The sequence below is a fragment of the Cnephaeus nilssonii genome, assembly GCF_951640355.1.
Source record: "Cnephaeus nilssonii genome assembly, chromosome: 17".
Lineage (NCBI taxonomy): Eukaryota > Metazoa > Chordata > Mammalia > Chiroptera > Vespertilionidae > Cnephaeus > Cnephaeus nilssonii.
The window spans coordinates 43,780,173-43,796,530 of record NC_137088.1 but is presented as its reverse complement, the minus strand read 5'-3'; the positions used below and the strand labels follow the sequence as shown (position 1 = coordinate 43,796,530).

Below are 16,358 nucleotides of genomic sequence, written 5' to 3'. Positions count from 1 at the left end.
AGTACTGAATGGTATTTACAAGCTTTACAAAAATGGGATCATCTCAGTGGTTAAAAGTAGAAGCTTTCATTATTGGAAATTCTGCACGCAGCACTCATTGTCAGCTTCCATTGTGTGTGTGTGGCCCATCTGCTTGTGTAGGCGCCTCGGGATCCCAGCTCATTTACCCATGCTCATTGTGACCTTCCGGCAATGCCTCCATTAAGATAACCTTCCAGGAATGTAACTCATCTTATTATTAAGAAAAGTACAAGTGGAAGTGAAATGTCTGACAAAAAGTGCTTAATAACCCATTCCGAAGTTCATTGAATGAGGCCTTTGGAGTACCTGCTGTTCCGATGTGGGAAGCAGACCCTAAATGTGTGTTCCCAACATTGCACAAGACACAATTACACTCCTGCCTCCAGCTAACGTGAAACAGGGCGCGTGCTGGAGTCTGTTCTAGGCATTTGACCTGCTCTAACTTGTCAGCTCTTCACAGTAACCCCCATGGGTTATTCTTATTCCCATTTTATAAGTGAAGCTGAAGAACAGAGGCTAAGAGACCTGCCCGTGGTCACACAGCTAGAAAGCCATGGTTTCTGATGTGAGCCTTGCGGCTCGGCTCCACGGTTTATACTCCTAGCTCCTGCCGCGGCTGCCCCTAGAAAACTGCAGCCCAGAAATTGTCTTCCACGTGCTGGCTCCATGTAACACTGCCAGTTAAACCCCCATCCAGTTGTGTGTACAAGAGAGAAGAAAACATACGTCCACACACAAAACTAGTACAGGAATGTTCATGGCCATCTTATTCTTAAAAAAAATTGGAAACAGCTCAAATATCCATTTAAAAAGGGAATAGCTAATGAAACTGTAGTATATTCATGGACTGGGATGCTGCTCAGCAATAAGATGGAACTTATACACAACAATACAGATGCATCTCGGAAACCTTATTCTGAGCCCAAGAAGTCAGACAGAAAAGAACATGTGCTTCTGGTTCCATGTGTACACGGTGCAAGAGCAGTCAAAGATTCATGTGAATAAAGGTTAGAACCTTGATCACTTCTGGGCAGTGATGGCAATGCTCTGCATTTTGATTGGTCAAAATCATTGATATCTGTGCATTTTCTTATATGTATTTTGTAACACACACACACACACACACACACACACACACACACGCATGCGCGCACACGCAAATCCCCCAAACCCATTCCCTTCTTCAAAGGGAACCATTGTTTACAGACTGGTGAGGGGTTTCTAGGAGTTTCCATGTCCAGCCATGCTTGTATATATCCATCCAAACAGGCTTCCATGTTTTATGATAAACAAGATCAGCTATAGGTATTATTCTACTACCTGTTTTCTTTTTCAGTTGACACTATGCCTTGAAGGTTTTTCCATCTCCACGCCTCAGGTTTGCCTTCATCTCCTCAGCTAGCTCAGAGTTCCATGGTGCGCATGTACTTGGTCTCAGCCAGGTTCCTTGTGGGTGATGAGGCAGTTTTCAAATTTTCACTTCTGCAGCACTATAATGAAAATTTTTGTAGATATATATTTGGACAAGCATTTTTATAGGCTACTGTCCTAGAAGTGGGTTTGCTTGGGCAAAGTGTCTGTGCACTTTGGTGGATCCTGCCAAATTGGTTTCCAAAAATGCCTTTGTCAATTACACTCCTGCTGACCACAGATGAGAGCGCTGGATTCTGGCCTCCTCTCTAACAATGGACATTATCCATCATTTCAAGTTTTTGAGAGCAGATGGGTAAAAAATGGCATCTGATTTCTGCTGAGATTTTAAAGAAAGCAAAGGTTTGGTTTTCTCTTTTCTATACAAATAAACATACGTTCTTGGAGAAACATAGTTAACTCCCAGCTCATACTCCCAGCCAGGTGATTCTAGAGGCCTGACCAGCTCTCACCAGCAAGTTATAGAACATGTTCTGATTTTACTTTGATGGATTATTCAAGTGAAACTAGCAGGAGTCTGTCCTCTCTGACGTTTTTATCTGTTGAGTTGAGAGAGAGAGAGAGAGAGAGAGAGAGAGAGAGAGAGAGAGAGAGAGAGATTCATTTTATCATTCCATTTATTTATGCATTTATCAGTTGATTCTTGTGTGTTCCCTGATCAGGGGTCAAACCTGCAACCTTGGCATATCAGGTTGATGCTCCACCCAACTTAGTTACCCAACCATGAACGACATTCATTCTTTATAGTAGCCATTGTTGATCTAGATACCTGCTGGAATTTTTTCAGTTAATCCAAATTCCTTAATGATAGCTGAATTTGAAAAGTGACATGACTTGCATGGCTGGTGTGGTTCAGTGGTTGAGTGTCATCCCATGCAGCAAAAGGTCACCAGTTTGATTCCTGGTCAGGGCACATGCCAAAGTTTTGGGAAATCTCTAGTAGGGTCATGAAAGAGTCAGCCAATGGATGTTTCTCTCTCATCATTGTTTCTACCTCTCCCTCTTCCTTCTTCTCTCTCTAAAATCAATAAAAACATTAAAAATAAAAGAAAAGTGACATGACTTGCTTAATGAGACTGGTCAATTTAAGGCAAACATTAAAAACTGGCCATATCACTGTACTCTCAAACTGCACCCCCATGATTGCTTTAAAAAAAAACTTGCATTTTATATATATTTTAATTCTGTTTTCCTGGAGAAAAAAATCACTCGAAAATAACTTCCCCCCCAGACATGGAGTAGGTCAGTCTCTGGTGGTCTTGGAACCTGAGTTGCCTGGGGGGTGTGGGGGAGGGGAGGGAATTTGGGAAGCTGGTATCAGAGACACTTTCTTCTCAGGCAGCACTGCCAGAGGGCTGGTGGTTTGCACTCCCACAGAGTTTTAGAGACCATTGAGAGCCATACGGAGTGTAGCATGACCTACGCGGTGTGTGTTTACTTCTGCAGGCGGGGAAAGTGTGCTGATTGATAGGCCACTTACACATCTTATTCTTGGAAATGCTGAAGTGACTACTAGCAAGAATCACTGTGGTCATTCCTTCAACAAGTGTCTAGTGAGCTTGTGTGTGGGTATTTTCTCTTCTCCAAGGGATCTAACATTTTTTAAATGTGACTTTTTCTACCTGCCTCCTACTCTCTCTTCCTACCCCACAGCTTGCCTTAGCTTCCCTGAGGAGCATCTGAGAGGGGAACTGTCCAGTGGATGAGGTGCCCATCTCTTCCCATCCCACTCCACTCCTTTCCTCCTTCCTACCTACCTCTGGCAGAGCAGTTCTTCTTTCTCTTTTTGGCTTTCAAGTAAGCTTTTCTTAGAAGGAAGGGTTCTATTGCTAGAAAGATATATGAAAACCCTAGTAATCCTACAAAGAAGTTATGGACACTTTACATGTATCTCTTGATATTCACATGTACAAAGACAAGATGATCATCCTCCTCACCTTATTTTGCATGGATCTTATTGGCCCAAATCCCAAGTTGTGCCATTCTAAACCCTACTTTTCTTTCCCAATTGCTAGTGTCTTAAATAAGGTGGTATTTGAAGGAATAGTTGGAGACGACTGAAGATATGCCTCCATCACAGTGTCTGAACTTCAGTTTCCATTGTTCTTAGCCACCCATTCTATTTTCTTTTTAATGTACATAGCAGTTTTACTTTCATAGCTAGAAACCTGGAACACCCCCAAATATTGATCAACATATGAATGGCTAAACAAACTTTAGAATAACCATGTATGGAATACTACTCAGCAACAAAAATGGACTAACTACTGATCCTGACAACTGCCATTGTTAATAAGGAATAATCAAAACAGCATTCTGAGTGAAATAAGGCAGACACAAATTGGTCTATACGGTGTGGTTCCATTTATCTATAGGAACAGATTAGTGGTTGCCAAGCCTTGGTCATGGCAGGGGATTAATTGTGAAAGGGCGCAAGGGAACTCCTGGGGTGATGCAAAGGCTCCATATCTTGATTGTGGTGGTAATTACATGGGCATAACACATCTGTCAGAGATCATTGAACTGTGCATCTAAAATTGCATATTTTCCTGTATGAAATTATATAGCATGAGTTGATTGCTGCTCATTCTTAATTCAGGAAAGTTTTAAGGGGTGCATGGATTTGGAATGTTTTCTTCTTTTTGGATTGAAAAAACCCTGCAGTATCCCAGAAAACAAGGTCTGCTTGGGAACTTTGTGGGAGTTCTTTAAGTGATGTTTGCAAAATGATGTTTGCAATTATAATCTGTCTTATTTATCACTGGTACTTGGGGCGGGGGGGTACATTTAGCAGTTAGTTCTACTTAAGGGTGTACTTCAAAGTAATAAAAAAAGTATTTCTTTGTAAGACATGTCCTCTAATTAAACAATCTCACCGGTAATACTGACCTCTCCATCATGTCCTATTACCGTTCACTGGCCTTGTCTTCCAAGGAACTAGGAATTGTACTTGCCCTGAGTTAGTATGCACTTTGGAACTACTAGACCTCTGTTCAATTAGGCAGCAAGTGGTCATTCTTAACATCTCTCTAGTAACCAAACAATACTCTCCTAATAGTAGGTTAGCAAGTAGACTTTGCTGGTAGTATCATATGTGTACATTATTGTATCTGGTTAAAGCAGAGAAATAAATATCAGACCGAAATTCTAGTAATCCAATCCAAATAATGGTGATTCTGTCTTACCTTATATACTTATATCCTCTTAATAGCTATCACAAGAAATATTTAAATCACTGAGTCAGTTGGTTCTATAAATATTCTGACCCAGCTGAGCCAAATATTTAGTTGGTTCAGAATATTTTTTATTAGCAGGGCCCCTAATAGAAGATTTTTCAGCTCAATAAACAATTCCCTTGAGCTGCTTTTTCTTGGAGTAGGAGGAAGTAGACACGTCTATAATTTAATGAGCACTAGAAATTAGAGTTTCTTGTTGAGAATGCTTCCATTTGATTATTAGTTGTTTCATTTGGGCCTGTTTGTTGTTTATCACCTTGTTCTCATCTCATCCATACTTCCATAAGGGAAGTGGTTCTCAATACACTTGTTTGGGACTCGGGGCTCAGTAACAGTGGCCCACTTAGCAAGGCCGGGGAGAGTGAGCGAAGGGATTAAAAGGTCCCCTGCTGATTCTGCTCCATGGCTCTCCAACTTTGGAATCACTGCTCCTGAGCCCTCTGAGGGCCCTCCTGCCTCCTCACACGTTGGATTAGATTTATAACAGCTGCCGTGGACATGGTTGCCTAACCCTGTGGAATGTTTTGTTAAACGCTGCTGGTGAAATAGTCCACATTACGCCTGTAACTGCTCCCTCCCCTTCTTTGTTTTAACCCTTAATCCTTAATCTTTTACTCACTTGATCACTTTATGATTTTGCACTTTGACATCCTATAGATTCATTGAGAACTTTTGGTCCAAGCACTGGGACTTATTTAGCACGATGATTAGCCAAAGTGTTATTCTGTTTGAGCTAAGTGATGACAATGTAGTTGATTGGAGCCTTGTAATTGTTATTTTAAAATCAAAGTAATGGATTATGATCTCAGACTAGAACCTGATCCAAAAGAATAATAATAATTAGAACAGCAAGCACTTACTTAGAAGAAAATAAATGTTCCATCACAGATCTTAGGGCCCAGCATACCATGAGTCCTACCTACCTTTGCAGTTCTATCGCCTACCCCACCCGACCCCACCCGACCCCACCTCACCCAACCTCACCCCACCCCACCCCACCCTACCCCACCCCACCCCACCCCATTACTTACCTCCCTGCAGTCTTCCAGTTCTTAGAAGTAGCCAGGTCCTTTCCTGCCTTGGGAATTATACTTGCTGTTCTCTCTACCTGGGGGGCTCCTTCCCAGGTGTTTTCTTGGCTGGTTCTTCTGAGTCTCACCCACAGTCTTGTTTCCTTAGGGAGGTTTCCTAGACACAGTGACTAAAGCCATCTGCTCCACCTACCGCCTTTCCACACATGCAAGGCACATCATCTCTCACAACATGCTATGTGTTTCCTTCAACATTAGGAAACCCAAGTTGTGTCTCCTTGGTGCTTGTCTGTTTCCTCTACTGGACTCCAAGCTCCATGAGGAGGGTGGAGACTATCCCTGTTTTATTCACCACTGCAGCCCCAGTGCCCTTCTGGTCCCTGGCATGAAGTAGGTGCTCCATACCTTTGTGTGTTTGAATGAATAGAATATTCTGAAGTCCCAACTCTCCCTGAACCCATATCAATACGGGTCTGTACTTAGCACTTCCATTGTGATCACATACGACCTTGCAGTGGTTGAATTTAACCCAGCTGTGCTGACTTTTCTCAGGCATATGAAGGATCAGAATAAGAAGGTGGCCAACCTCAAGCACAACCAGCAGCTGGAAAAGAAGAAGAATGCCCAGCTTTTGGAGGAAGTGCGCAGGCGGGAAGATAGCATGACTGACACCTCCCAGCACCTGCAGGTGAGCCCAAGCTTCTCCTCTTCTTGCCTGAATAGTTGGAGGTCGACTTGCTCTGACATGTAGCCACTACTGTGGGAAAACATGCGCAGAAGCAGTGGGCGTACCTCTGCTCTGAATCCAGCACTAACCACGTACCCCCAGGGGACCTGGAGGTCTCTGTAGTGAGGAGCATCATTTCAAAATGGTGTCCAAGAAAAGCCGATTATGGGGGAGGCCACTGATGCTTCACAGGTTCTCTTGGTTCCTGCACTTTACCTTAAAAGCTAAGGGCTGCGTTTATATAGTTGGCAAGAAGCTTAAAACATAGAAATGTCTTCCTTTTAGAATTATGGAAGTTGCTTTGGTTTTAGGAGAAGGGAAATGTGTGCCTATTATCCCAGAAGGTATTTGGGAAAAGATGCATGAAGTTGATCTCAGACAGTTTATAAAACTGGTTTTGTTTTGCTTAAAACTCTGAGGGTCTGAGACAGATCATTATTCTGTCTTCTCTGTGGAATATAGTTATCTCTGAATGGATGGCTCTCAGAAACCCATGGACCCACTGAAGACACCCATTTTTCCTCATTAACCATTCCTATTTTTGGCAAAGGGGCTCTCTCCATGTGCTCAATAAAACATTCAAGCTAGCCCAGGGCATTTGCTTTGAAGTTCCTTTATTTATTTGTGGGCCTTTAAACAGAGCAGTTCAAGTTCAAGTTGGCCTGAGTTCATTTTAAATTTTGCTTATTAATTAGTGTCTTTCTCCAGTTATATATTAGGTTTCCTCCTTGGAGATAGAAGAAGTTAGATAATTTCAATATGTACTCATAGTTGTTCTTTTTAATTGAACCGAAGAGAAATAAATTATTCCAGAGTAAGAAATGCAAGAACATGCCCTGCACTGAGCCTGGCATGAGGGGATGACTTCGTAGTAGTTTCTTTTCTCTCTGTGTCCAGGAGGTTCCTGAAGGTTGCCAGTCAAGCCTCCTTGCACTGATGCCTGATTTGGATAGCACAATATTAGAATCAGCTCCTTTGTTCAGCCCTGGGACTACCTTAGTTAGCATGGACTGGTCACTTGTTTGAATCCACAGCCTCCTCAATGTTCTTGGCAAATTACATCCCAGGGTTTTGTAATTCTTTTCCCTATGAGTTATGAGACGTCAGATTGGAGCCTACAGACTGAGATAACAGTTAACTTAAATTTGTAGAACATTTTATTGCCTTGCCAGGCACACATTCTCATTTATTCTTCACAAAAATGGTGATTCTACATATGGTAAAACTAGTCTCAGAAAAGTAATGAAATGACATCCTAGTATGGAGTAGAGATGAACCTGACTCCAGGTCTTCCACCTTCAAGAAACTAATGTAGAGAAGTATTAACAGGATTAGGTACCATTTATTAAACTTTTCCATATGCTGGATTCTGTGTTGTTTACTTTATAGAAGCTGTTTAATTCTTACGTCAACTGGGTTAGTGGGGGCTCCTAGTTGCAGACTATGGCATCAGGAATCGACTTTATCCTACTCACAGGTGTGCATTGTTCTTCGTTGCCTTGATTCGCAGGAAGGTGGTCCACAGTGATGCCAACGATGGCCACCAGCAGCCAACACAGAGTCTGTGAGCGCTGTTAGCCCAGGGCAGTGGTCGGCAAACTCATTAGTCAACAGAGCCAAATATCAACAGTACAACGATTGAAATTTCTTTTGAGAGCCAAATTTTTTAAACTTAAACTTCTTCTAACGCCACTTCTTCAAAATAGATCGCCCAGGCCGTGGTATTTTGTGGAAGAGCCACACTCAAGGGGCCAAAGAGCCGCAGTTTGCCGACCACTGGCCCAGGGGAAGGAGAAAAGTCTTTTCTTAGTAGTTCTAGATAAAGTTCAAAGGCTGATAAATCACATGACCTGATCCTGAGGACAGGGGTTAGCCTTACCCAAAGCCCATTGGCTGAGTGGGGACAGGTGATTTCCCACAAGAAAGAGAGTTCTGTTACCAAAAGGGGTGCTGGGCAACCAAAGCCACATTTGTTTTTTTCATATCAGTGTCATATAGGGAGATTATGGATATGGTGTGGGTTCTGGAGAATTAAGAGAGGAGGCCGAGAAAACTTTGGAGAGAGTCTTCACAGGACAAGTGGGATTGGGGTGGAATGAGTTTGACATGGTAGGAAGAGAGCAGTAGGGAAGGCCCTTCAGGCAGGTACAGAGGTTGCACAGAGCAAGATACAGTCAGGGCACAAAACATAACAGACCAATTGATCGTTGTGACAGTGAGGTAAGTGTTGTTGCTATATTTCTTTATCTAACTGTGTAGCTAGAATGTCCAGGATTCATTCCAGGTTTCAAAATTTACTAGCTGAATGTCCTTAGGCAGGTTACGTAACTTCCCTAAGACTAGTTTATCTGTAAAATGGGAATAATAATTGCACCTACTCCAGAGTTGTGAGGATTAAAGTGTCAATGCAGCCCCAGCCCGGGTGGCTCAGTTGGTTGGAGCATCATCCATACACTGAAAGGTTGTGGGGTCCATTCCCCATCAGGGCACATACCTAGGTTGTGGGTTTGATTCCTGGTCAGGGCCCATATGGAAGGCAACCAATCAATATACTCACTCAAATTATGCTTCTCTCTCACTCCCTCTTTCTCTCTGTTCTCCTCTCTCTGAAATCAATAAGCATATCCTCAGGTGAGGATTAAAAAATAATAATAAATAAAAATAAAGTGTCAATGCATATAAAAATTTAGGATTGTACTTGATACAAGTTGTACTCAAAATAAGTGTTAATGATAGGGTGTTTTTGTTGTTGTTAGTTTGTTTTTCTTTTTCTCTTTTTAATTGTTATTATAATAAAAAAGAAAAGGTAAAAGAAACATTTTAAAAGTTTCTATGCTGCACATGGGTATTTATGCAGTTCTGCTCTGATATGCATTGAGCATCAAAGTTTCTGTTTTTTCTATAAATAGTCATTTTTTTTCTTTTCTAAGGACACATCCAGTTATGGAAATTAATGTCTTGTTTTGACCCATGAACTTTTGTATAGCAATATTTTCATAAGGGGCCTTAGTAACTACCTCATAGACTTATTCATAAAAGATAGCCTGGTCTGGAATTGCTTAGTTGCATTCCTGACCACCCCAAATAACGGACAGCATTTGAAATGCAATAAAAAGTAATCACGATTAATTTTGATGAAAATGTCTCTGGTTAAGGTTAATAGAGAGTAAAACTCCCACTTTCCTGGATTGTTAAGCAGATGTCCTCAGATGTAGCAATTACTGCCTTCTGAAGGCAGAACTTTCCTTTCTGGGGGCACTTGTTTTTTTTATACTGCTGTTGTTTTAAGTGCTTCCTGTTTATAAGTTAGCCTGTTAAGCCCTTTAAGTTTCAGTCACCTAGCATCTGGTTTACTTGGTTGGTTGGTCGGTTGATTAGCTGATGGTTGTGTGATTGGCACCTACAAAATTTGTTTTTTTCTACACCAGTATTTTGTAATGGTTGGGTACTCTGACTTCATGATTCAGCCAAATAGAGATTACATCCAGAAAAATCTAAGGCCGAACATTGCCAGAAACAATAATGGCTTTTGGATCGTGTTCCAAAGGAAGATTGAAGAGATTCAACCAGTTGGTATGAGAATTGGAGACACAGGATTGTGGAAGTGCACTATACCCACAAAGAGGACATAGTAAAGGGGCAAGACAGCCATTCAGTCTGTCAAAAGAGACACGGTTTGAAGAAATGGTTCTCCTTTATAAGGAAAACAAGAACATAAGCCTAATGAAAAATTGCTGCTGCATGGCTTGCGTGGATGTAATAGAGAGTGGTGGGAACTGTGAGTCCATGCCTTATTAGAAGGCATGGGGACCACCAAGTTTTGGCTGACTGCTGCCATGAAGGTGGACCTAGAGTCAAGGGGCCTTCTGGTTGCCATAACGTGTGAATCTTTATATGAAATCTGTGGATTTTAGAAAGTTGGTTCAATGGTTTTAAACACTTCTTGGGTCCAGTGAAGCACACATGCAGGTGAACTGACCCCTGGTGTGTAGCATCTCTTGCACATCCTGGCACACTGTTCCTACTGTAAATAAAGAGCTAGCCCAACGCGACTCACCAAAGAGAGATGGCAGTTTAGTGCGTTTGTCCTGAGTTCTTTTTTTGTCTGAAATACCTTAGTTTAAGACTATGTAATTACTTGAGTAAGGCAGGGAATCTCTCTGACCCTCACCTTTTTAATCTATAAGTGGGGATTACAATTAGTACCTTCCTGGATGGTTCAAATAAGATGAAGTTTATGAAAGAGCCTAGCACAGTACCTGACCTACAGGTTCAGTTATTAGCGTTTTCTCCCAGAGAGACAGCTAATGAGCTTCTAACCATAGAAGACAGTGCCCATTGGAAGTATCGCCTGACAAATCCTTTGTTAACGATTTTATACTGATGAGTAATACAGATCTTGAGCACACGCCAGTGAATGAAAGTTTCCAATAAAGCATTACAAAAACATTTTGGGCAAGAAGGAGGGAAAATTAAAATATTTTTCAAGTTTATGCTGAATTATGTGTGAAAAGTTGATGTGAAAGACTGTAATTTTCTTGTATAATTTCGTAGACCTGTTCCCCAGGACACAGATGATGGAGCATGATATTTACGTCTGTCCTTGGGGCTTTGGGCTTCCGTGTGTCCCCTTAGAGGCCACATGGAGATTTTTCAACAAGGTGTCTTCCCGGAGATTCACACTAAATCGTCTCTACCAGGACGGGATGCATATTTCCCCCTCCAACCTCTAGCTATTTCTTGCTGAATAAATATGCCAATGTGAAATCCCAGTGGGAATCTTTGTAGATTTTGGCTGCATTTTTCCTTGTGCAGCTTATCAAGTTAATGAACTAACATTCTAAGAAGTGCACAAGCCAATATTTTATACTCCTTTTCTGTTGTATGTCTGCAGAATTCTCTTCAATTTATTGCCTGAAAACTAAAGTCTGTTCTTGTGTGCTTCCGTTTCCAAATTATAGGTTCCCAGGGAACTGTAAAGTTTCTTTTCTGCTAGTGGTTAAGCCCAAGTGTGATCAGTTTAAAAAGCAAATGAATGTTCCCATTTATTCTTGTCCTTTTAGTAGAGTTCTAAAAAAAAGCAAAAAAGCTCAAAAGACAATTTTATTTTCCAATTTGTGCAACTCTGGACATCCGTATCTTTTTTCCAAGGAGACTTCTTTGACTTTGCTCCAATTAGATTTGGAATCAGCTAACAGAGGAAGTGTAACAAGCAACAGAACCCTTACACATACCTAGCTTTCAGCAAAACATTATGGAATTCCCAAGCTTCACCAGGTTGTTTTTTTGCAGAGGGACATTGATGTTTTAAGAAGCAATTTTTAAGCCTTAATATCGATATTTTCATTTCTCCATGTCAATGAGTTAATTTCTCTTTCAATTCCCCAAGCTTAAAATGGATACTCCAGTGGTGATCTATGTTTGCCTGTTACGGTGCACTTCTGCCTACTGCCATTAGAAGAAACCTGACCAGCAGAGTTAGGAGATTCATCACTGTCAACACACGTTTATTTAGTTCTGAGTTTTCATGGCTGTTGGGTAGACATGGTGTGGAGTGATTTAGGGAGGCTCCATTTTAGCCATCTTGTTCAACATATGGAAAGGTGAGAGAAGTTGTCTTAACACCAGTTTAAAAGAAAAATCCACATTTATTTACATTTTCATTTTAACTTAGTCTGATCTTTTTAGCACAGTGATGTGTTTCCTTTGTCCTGCGATTTTCTACCGTGATGGGTAGAGATTGGGATGTTCCATTAAACTGTGGATAAAGTCTGTGGTGGTGTTGAAATGTAGACTGAGAGGCATCCGATGTTTCCAGGCTGTTCATAGTTTCAGATGACAAAAAGTACTCAGGTATACGCCAGTCTGCAGAGGACACCAAACATTGGCCAGTAGGACTGAAGATTAATACAGAAGGGCTTTCTATTCTTGGGGATTCATTTTTGCATTTGTTTTTCTTTCACACTTTCATTCCCCATGAGTCCAGAATGACTTTTGTTGTAGCAGATCTCTGTAGGCAGCCTCAGAAAATCTTACTTGACAGTCAGCTTCTAATAGCCTTGGATTGAAGTCCCTACTCTTTGTAGGAAATCAAGGACTGTCAGGGAGACCAGGCCTCCTGTGCACTGTATTTGGGAACTAACCATTCCTTAGAAATGTTCCAAGCAGCCAAGTACTAGTACAGTCCAGTAAATAAAATTGTTCTATGTGGAGTTTTTCTCCTTTCTTCCCAATAAAGCATTACTTGTTTTCCCCAATATGCAGTAACTTGCGTATTTCTTCGAGAAACGTCTCCTGCTTTTTCCTCAGGATTTGTGACTAATCCTCCACTTCATACAGCCCCTCTGTACAAACACAATATATTTCTATGGAAAAGAGAGGTTTACCCTTAATCAAGTGTTGCCTAATCGACCTCCTAAATTACCCCCTAGAGATGGAGTGGAGTTCATTATTCTTTCCTGAAGGGTTTTCGGGTTTCACTCCATTAGTGGCTCTTCAGCCGTCCTCAGCAAAGTGCATGTTTGTTTGTCAAAGGCTGAAGATCCTGCCGAATGAAATGCAACATATTTATCAAATGAAATCACTGTTATTATGGGAGCAGAGTTGTAAATGCTCTGGGATAACAAAGCCGGAGGGGCTGGGAGCTGGGGGCTGGGGGCTGGAAAAGAAGTCTTGGTAGAATGATATGTAATCTCTTATTCATTTTGAGAGAGGTGACTAGGAGATGAGACTATTTTTTAATTGTTATCCCATTTTGTGCCCTTTGGTTCCTGAAATGTCAGGGGGAAGGCAGCATGCATGTTCCTGTGATCTCCAGGGAGAATCAGCACATAGAGGGGTGCTACAGGACAGGGTGGGCATTAGCTCTATTGGGCGAGGATGGAGGGCTTGCCTTGTAGCATCTGCTTTTGTTCAATTTACCTTTAACTCTGACCTCTGGGTTTATTTTGAAGGAGGTTTGGGTTATAAACTGGAGACATCATTTTTATATGTTTACTAGAGGCCCAGTGCACAGATTTGTGCACTGGTGGGGGTCCCACGGCCTGTGCCCTCTTGCAATCTGGGACCCCTCAGGGGATGTCAGACTGCCGGTTTGGGCCCAATCCCCACAGGCCAGGCCGAGGGACCCCACTGGTGCACAAATCCATGCACTAGGCCTCTAGTATGCATATAAGATCTTTGGTTAATCTCTTCCTGCCCTCCCCCTTCCCTCTGAGATTCATCAGTCTCTTCTATGTTTCCATGCCTGTGCATTGAGTGTCTGCCCCCTGGTGGTCAGTGTGCTTCATAGCTACCGGTTGAACAGTCGAATGGTCGCTTAGGCTTATATATATATGTATTAAACTCACTGCTGGTGATCAGTTTGGTCAGTAGTAATAATAGCAGTGCATCTCAGCTGAGCCCTGTGAGCTTCACAAAGGGCTTTCAGGGCCTGAGCTTCATGCGGGATCCTCCCATTGACCTTGAGGATTGGGTGGGTCAAGTTTGTATATCTTCATTTATAGGTGAGGAAACTGAGCCTCAGGCAGTTGTTCAGTGACTCATCTGTAATCATAGGTCTAAAAGGCAAAGCTTTGAGGAGGAACCAAGGCTTCAGAGTTTTTCTTATGAAGGTCAGGTGAAGGCTCAGTCAGCTTTTGGACACTGAAGAAAATGCTTTCTTAGGCAAACGTTTCTGAACCAGAAGTCATGCTTTAAAAGCCACTGAGAAATGAGACATCAGAGGTGTGTGCTTGGATCATCTAAATATTCTTGTATTCTACTAGAATCCATAGCATGTACAGTATAATCTTCAAAGTAGAAATGGTGAAGGCATTACTGAAGAACCCACACATGGAAGGCAAGCGGACTGAAAGAAGAAAACAATTCTGACAGCACACCTTATAATTTTTTCAAAGGTAGAATTTACACAATAACTCACACAGGAGACTCAGTAATCCCTAGGGGGCAATTGTGTTCAACATGCATCAAAAGAGCCAGTCCGTTTAAATCAGCTCTCTTTGGCCAGGGCAGTTACTGCAGGTTTGCCCTCAGATACAGCTACTGGAGGTTAGTCCGGGGCCACCTGCCAATCACAGTGCATGTCATCCTGACATCATAGATGCTGGTGTTGCAGCATATTGCTGCCCAAGGCAGAGAACTGGGCATGGTTAATTTTTTAAAATGTTAAGTCAGACGTATGGCTTGTCCAGAGCATGGCTAAGCTGTATATTCAGACACTCCAGATTAGGGAAATGACAATCAATGACATAGGCAATGATTTAGATAAAAATCTTGTGAAAGGTAAATTCAACTATGAAATCTGTTTCTAGTCACTTAATAGTCTCTTCTGAAATACACACTTGGGAAGTTGGTAATTTGAATTTATGATACTTTTAATTTCTTCTCTGCTATTACACTTTCCCTTTGCATTTTATTTCTTTATGGTGCCTGGAAAAACTCTGCAAGGTTAAGCAATCATAAGTTTTTCTTACTAGAAAAGACCTTAGACTTTATTTAATACAAGCTCCTTGTTTTGCTGATGAGGAAAGTAGGGCCCTGCAAAGGCAAATAACCTACCCAATACCCCAGAGGGAGTTGTTGGCAGAGGGGAGACCAGATCCTGGCCCTTTCACATCCTTGTCCAGTGCTATTTGTGCAGCCCACTGGTTCCATAAAATGTGTCTGCTTTCAGGTGGATTTGAACCTTGAGCCTTCAAGCCCAAAGGTTGAGCCTGTACTCCTTAATGCTGGATAATAGATTGACCCTTTAAGATGATTTAAAATTATGCTTTCACAATAAGCTAAGCTTTGTGCATTTTTTACACACATGGTATTCTCTTATCTAGTATGTCTCTTCTATGTCTTTAAAATTAGAGTAACTAAAGAGGGACAAGTGAGTGGTGGAGAAAACTGCTGTGAGAACAAACTATGGAGCTTAGGACTCTTTAGATGATAAATAAAAATTGGTTTAAGTTATTTATATCTTTGCCTCTTTTTCTCATCCATAAAGGGATGTCATCTATAAAGAGACTCAGGAAGTCTCTTGTCATGGAAAACAAGTGGATTACTTAGACAATTCAACAATAAGAATAATAGCTGCTATTTTTTTATTGGGCAATGAACTAATCCAGGGGGGCTAGTCTTTGGTTGAGTTCCCTGGGAAATTGACAGTCAGAGATTAACATGCAGGAGGTTCCTGGGAAAGGAGAGATGCAGGGATAGGCCTGGAGAACTTGAATTGTAATGTTCCAACAAAGGCCTCAGCAGGTCCCATCCGTTGGTCTGCAGTTGGGGTGGCCATTTGAAAGGAGTTGACCCCAAATGAGAGAATAGGGCTGTACCTCTGTAATCCCCCATCAGCAAGTCAGTGGATTCGGTCAACTCCTGAGGAAGGCATACCAATGGGCAGGGCATCTCTCAAGGCAGGCACATTCCTGGCATCTGGAAATGAGTGTCTCAGTCCTAAAGAGGATCTGGGCAGTGCACCACTGTGTTTACAGCAAACACCCAATGTGTCACACTGTCCCCTCTGACGCCCACAGCAAACACACACAGGCCTCTTGCCCACCCAACTTCAACTTTCTTTTCAATACAAGCAGCTATTACAAACCCAGTCCTCCTTGGCCAAGTTCCTCGGTACACACATTGACTTGTTTAATCTTCCCAACAAGCTAATGAGGTTGCTACTGTCTGTGAAACCAGTTTGTGAGTGAGAGGATTGAGACCTGGTGATGTTTAACAGGAAAAAGACCTGGCCTTCTTTCCAGGTCTCAGTCACGAGCGTGGCACTCCCCCTCTCCTGTGCAGAACTGCTTCTTTATATGCTTTAGATCATCCAGTGACTACAGCGACAGTGAAGGTGATGGTCAGGCTACTTCAAAAACAAATAGAACAATTAGATGGTGGAAACTTGGGTGAAGAGGCTTTGCA

At 41.9% G+C, this 16,358-nt stretch overlaps 1 protein-coding gene across 1 annotated transcript in view; it reads left to right on the top strand.

Moving 5' to 3' along the window:
• Window positions 1-16,358, top strand: part of ERC2 (ELKS/RAB6-interacting/CAST family member 2) — a gene marked incomplete at its 3' end in the record, with an annotated part of 881,167 nt that overhangs the window by 465,700 nt on the left and 399,109 nt on the right. The window contains exon 12 of the mRNA XM_079794619.1: window positions 6,272-6,407. Within this exon, the coding sequence (XP_079650745.1) occupies window positions 6,272-6,407 (136 nt within the window). The remainder of the gene's footprint in view (window positions 1-6,271; window positions 6,408-16,358) is intronic.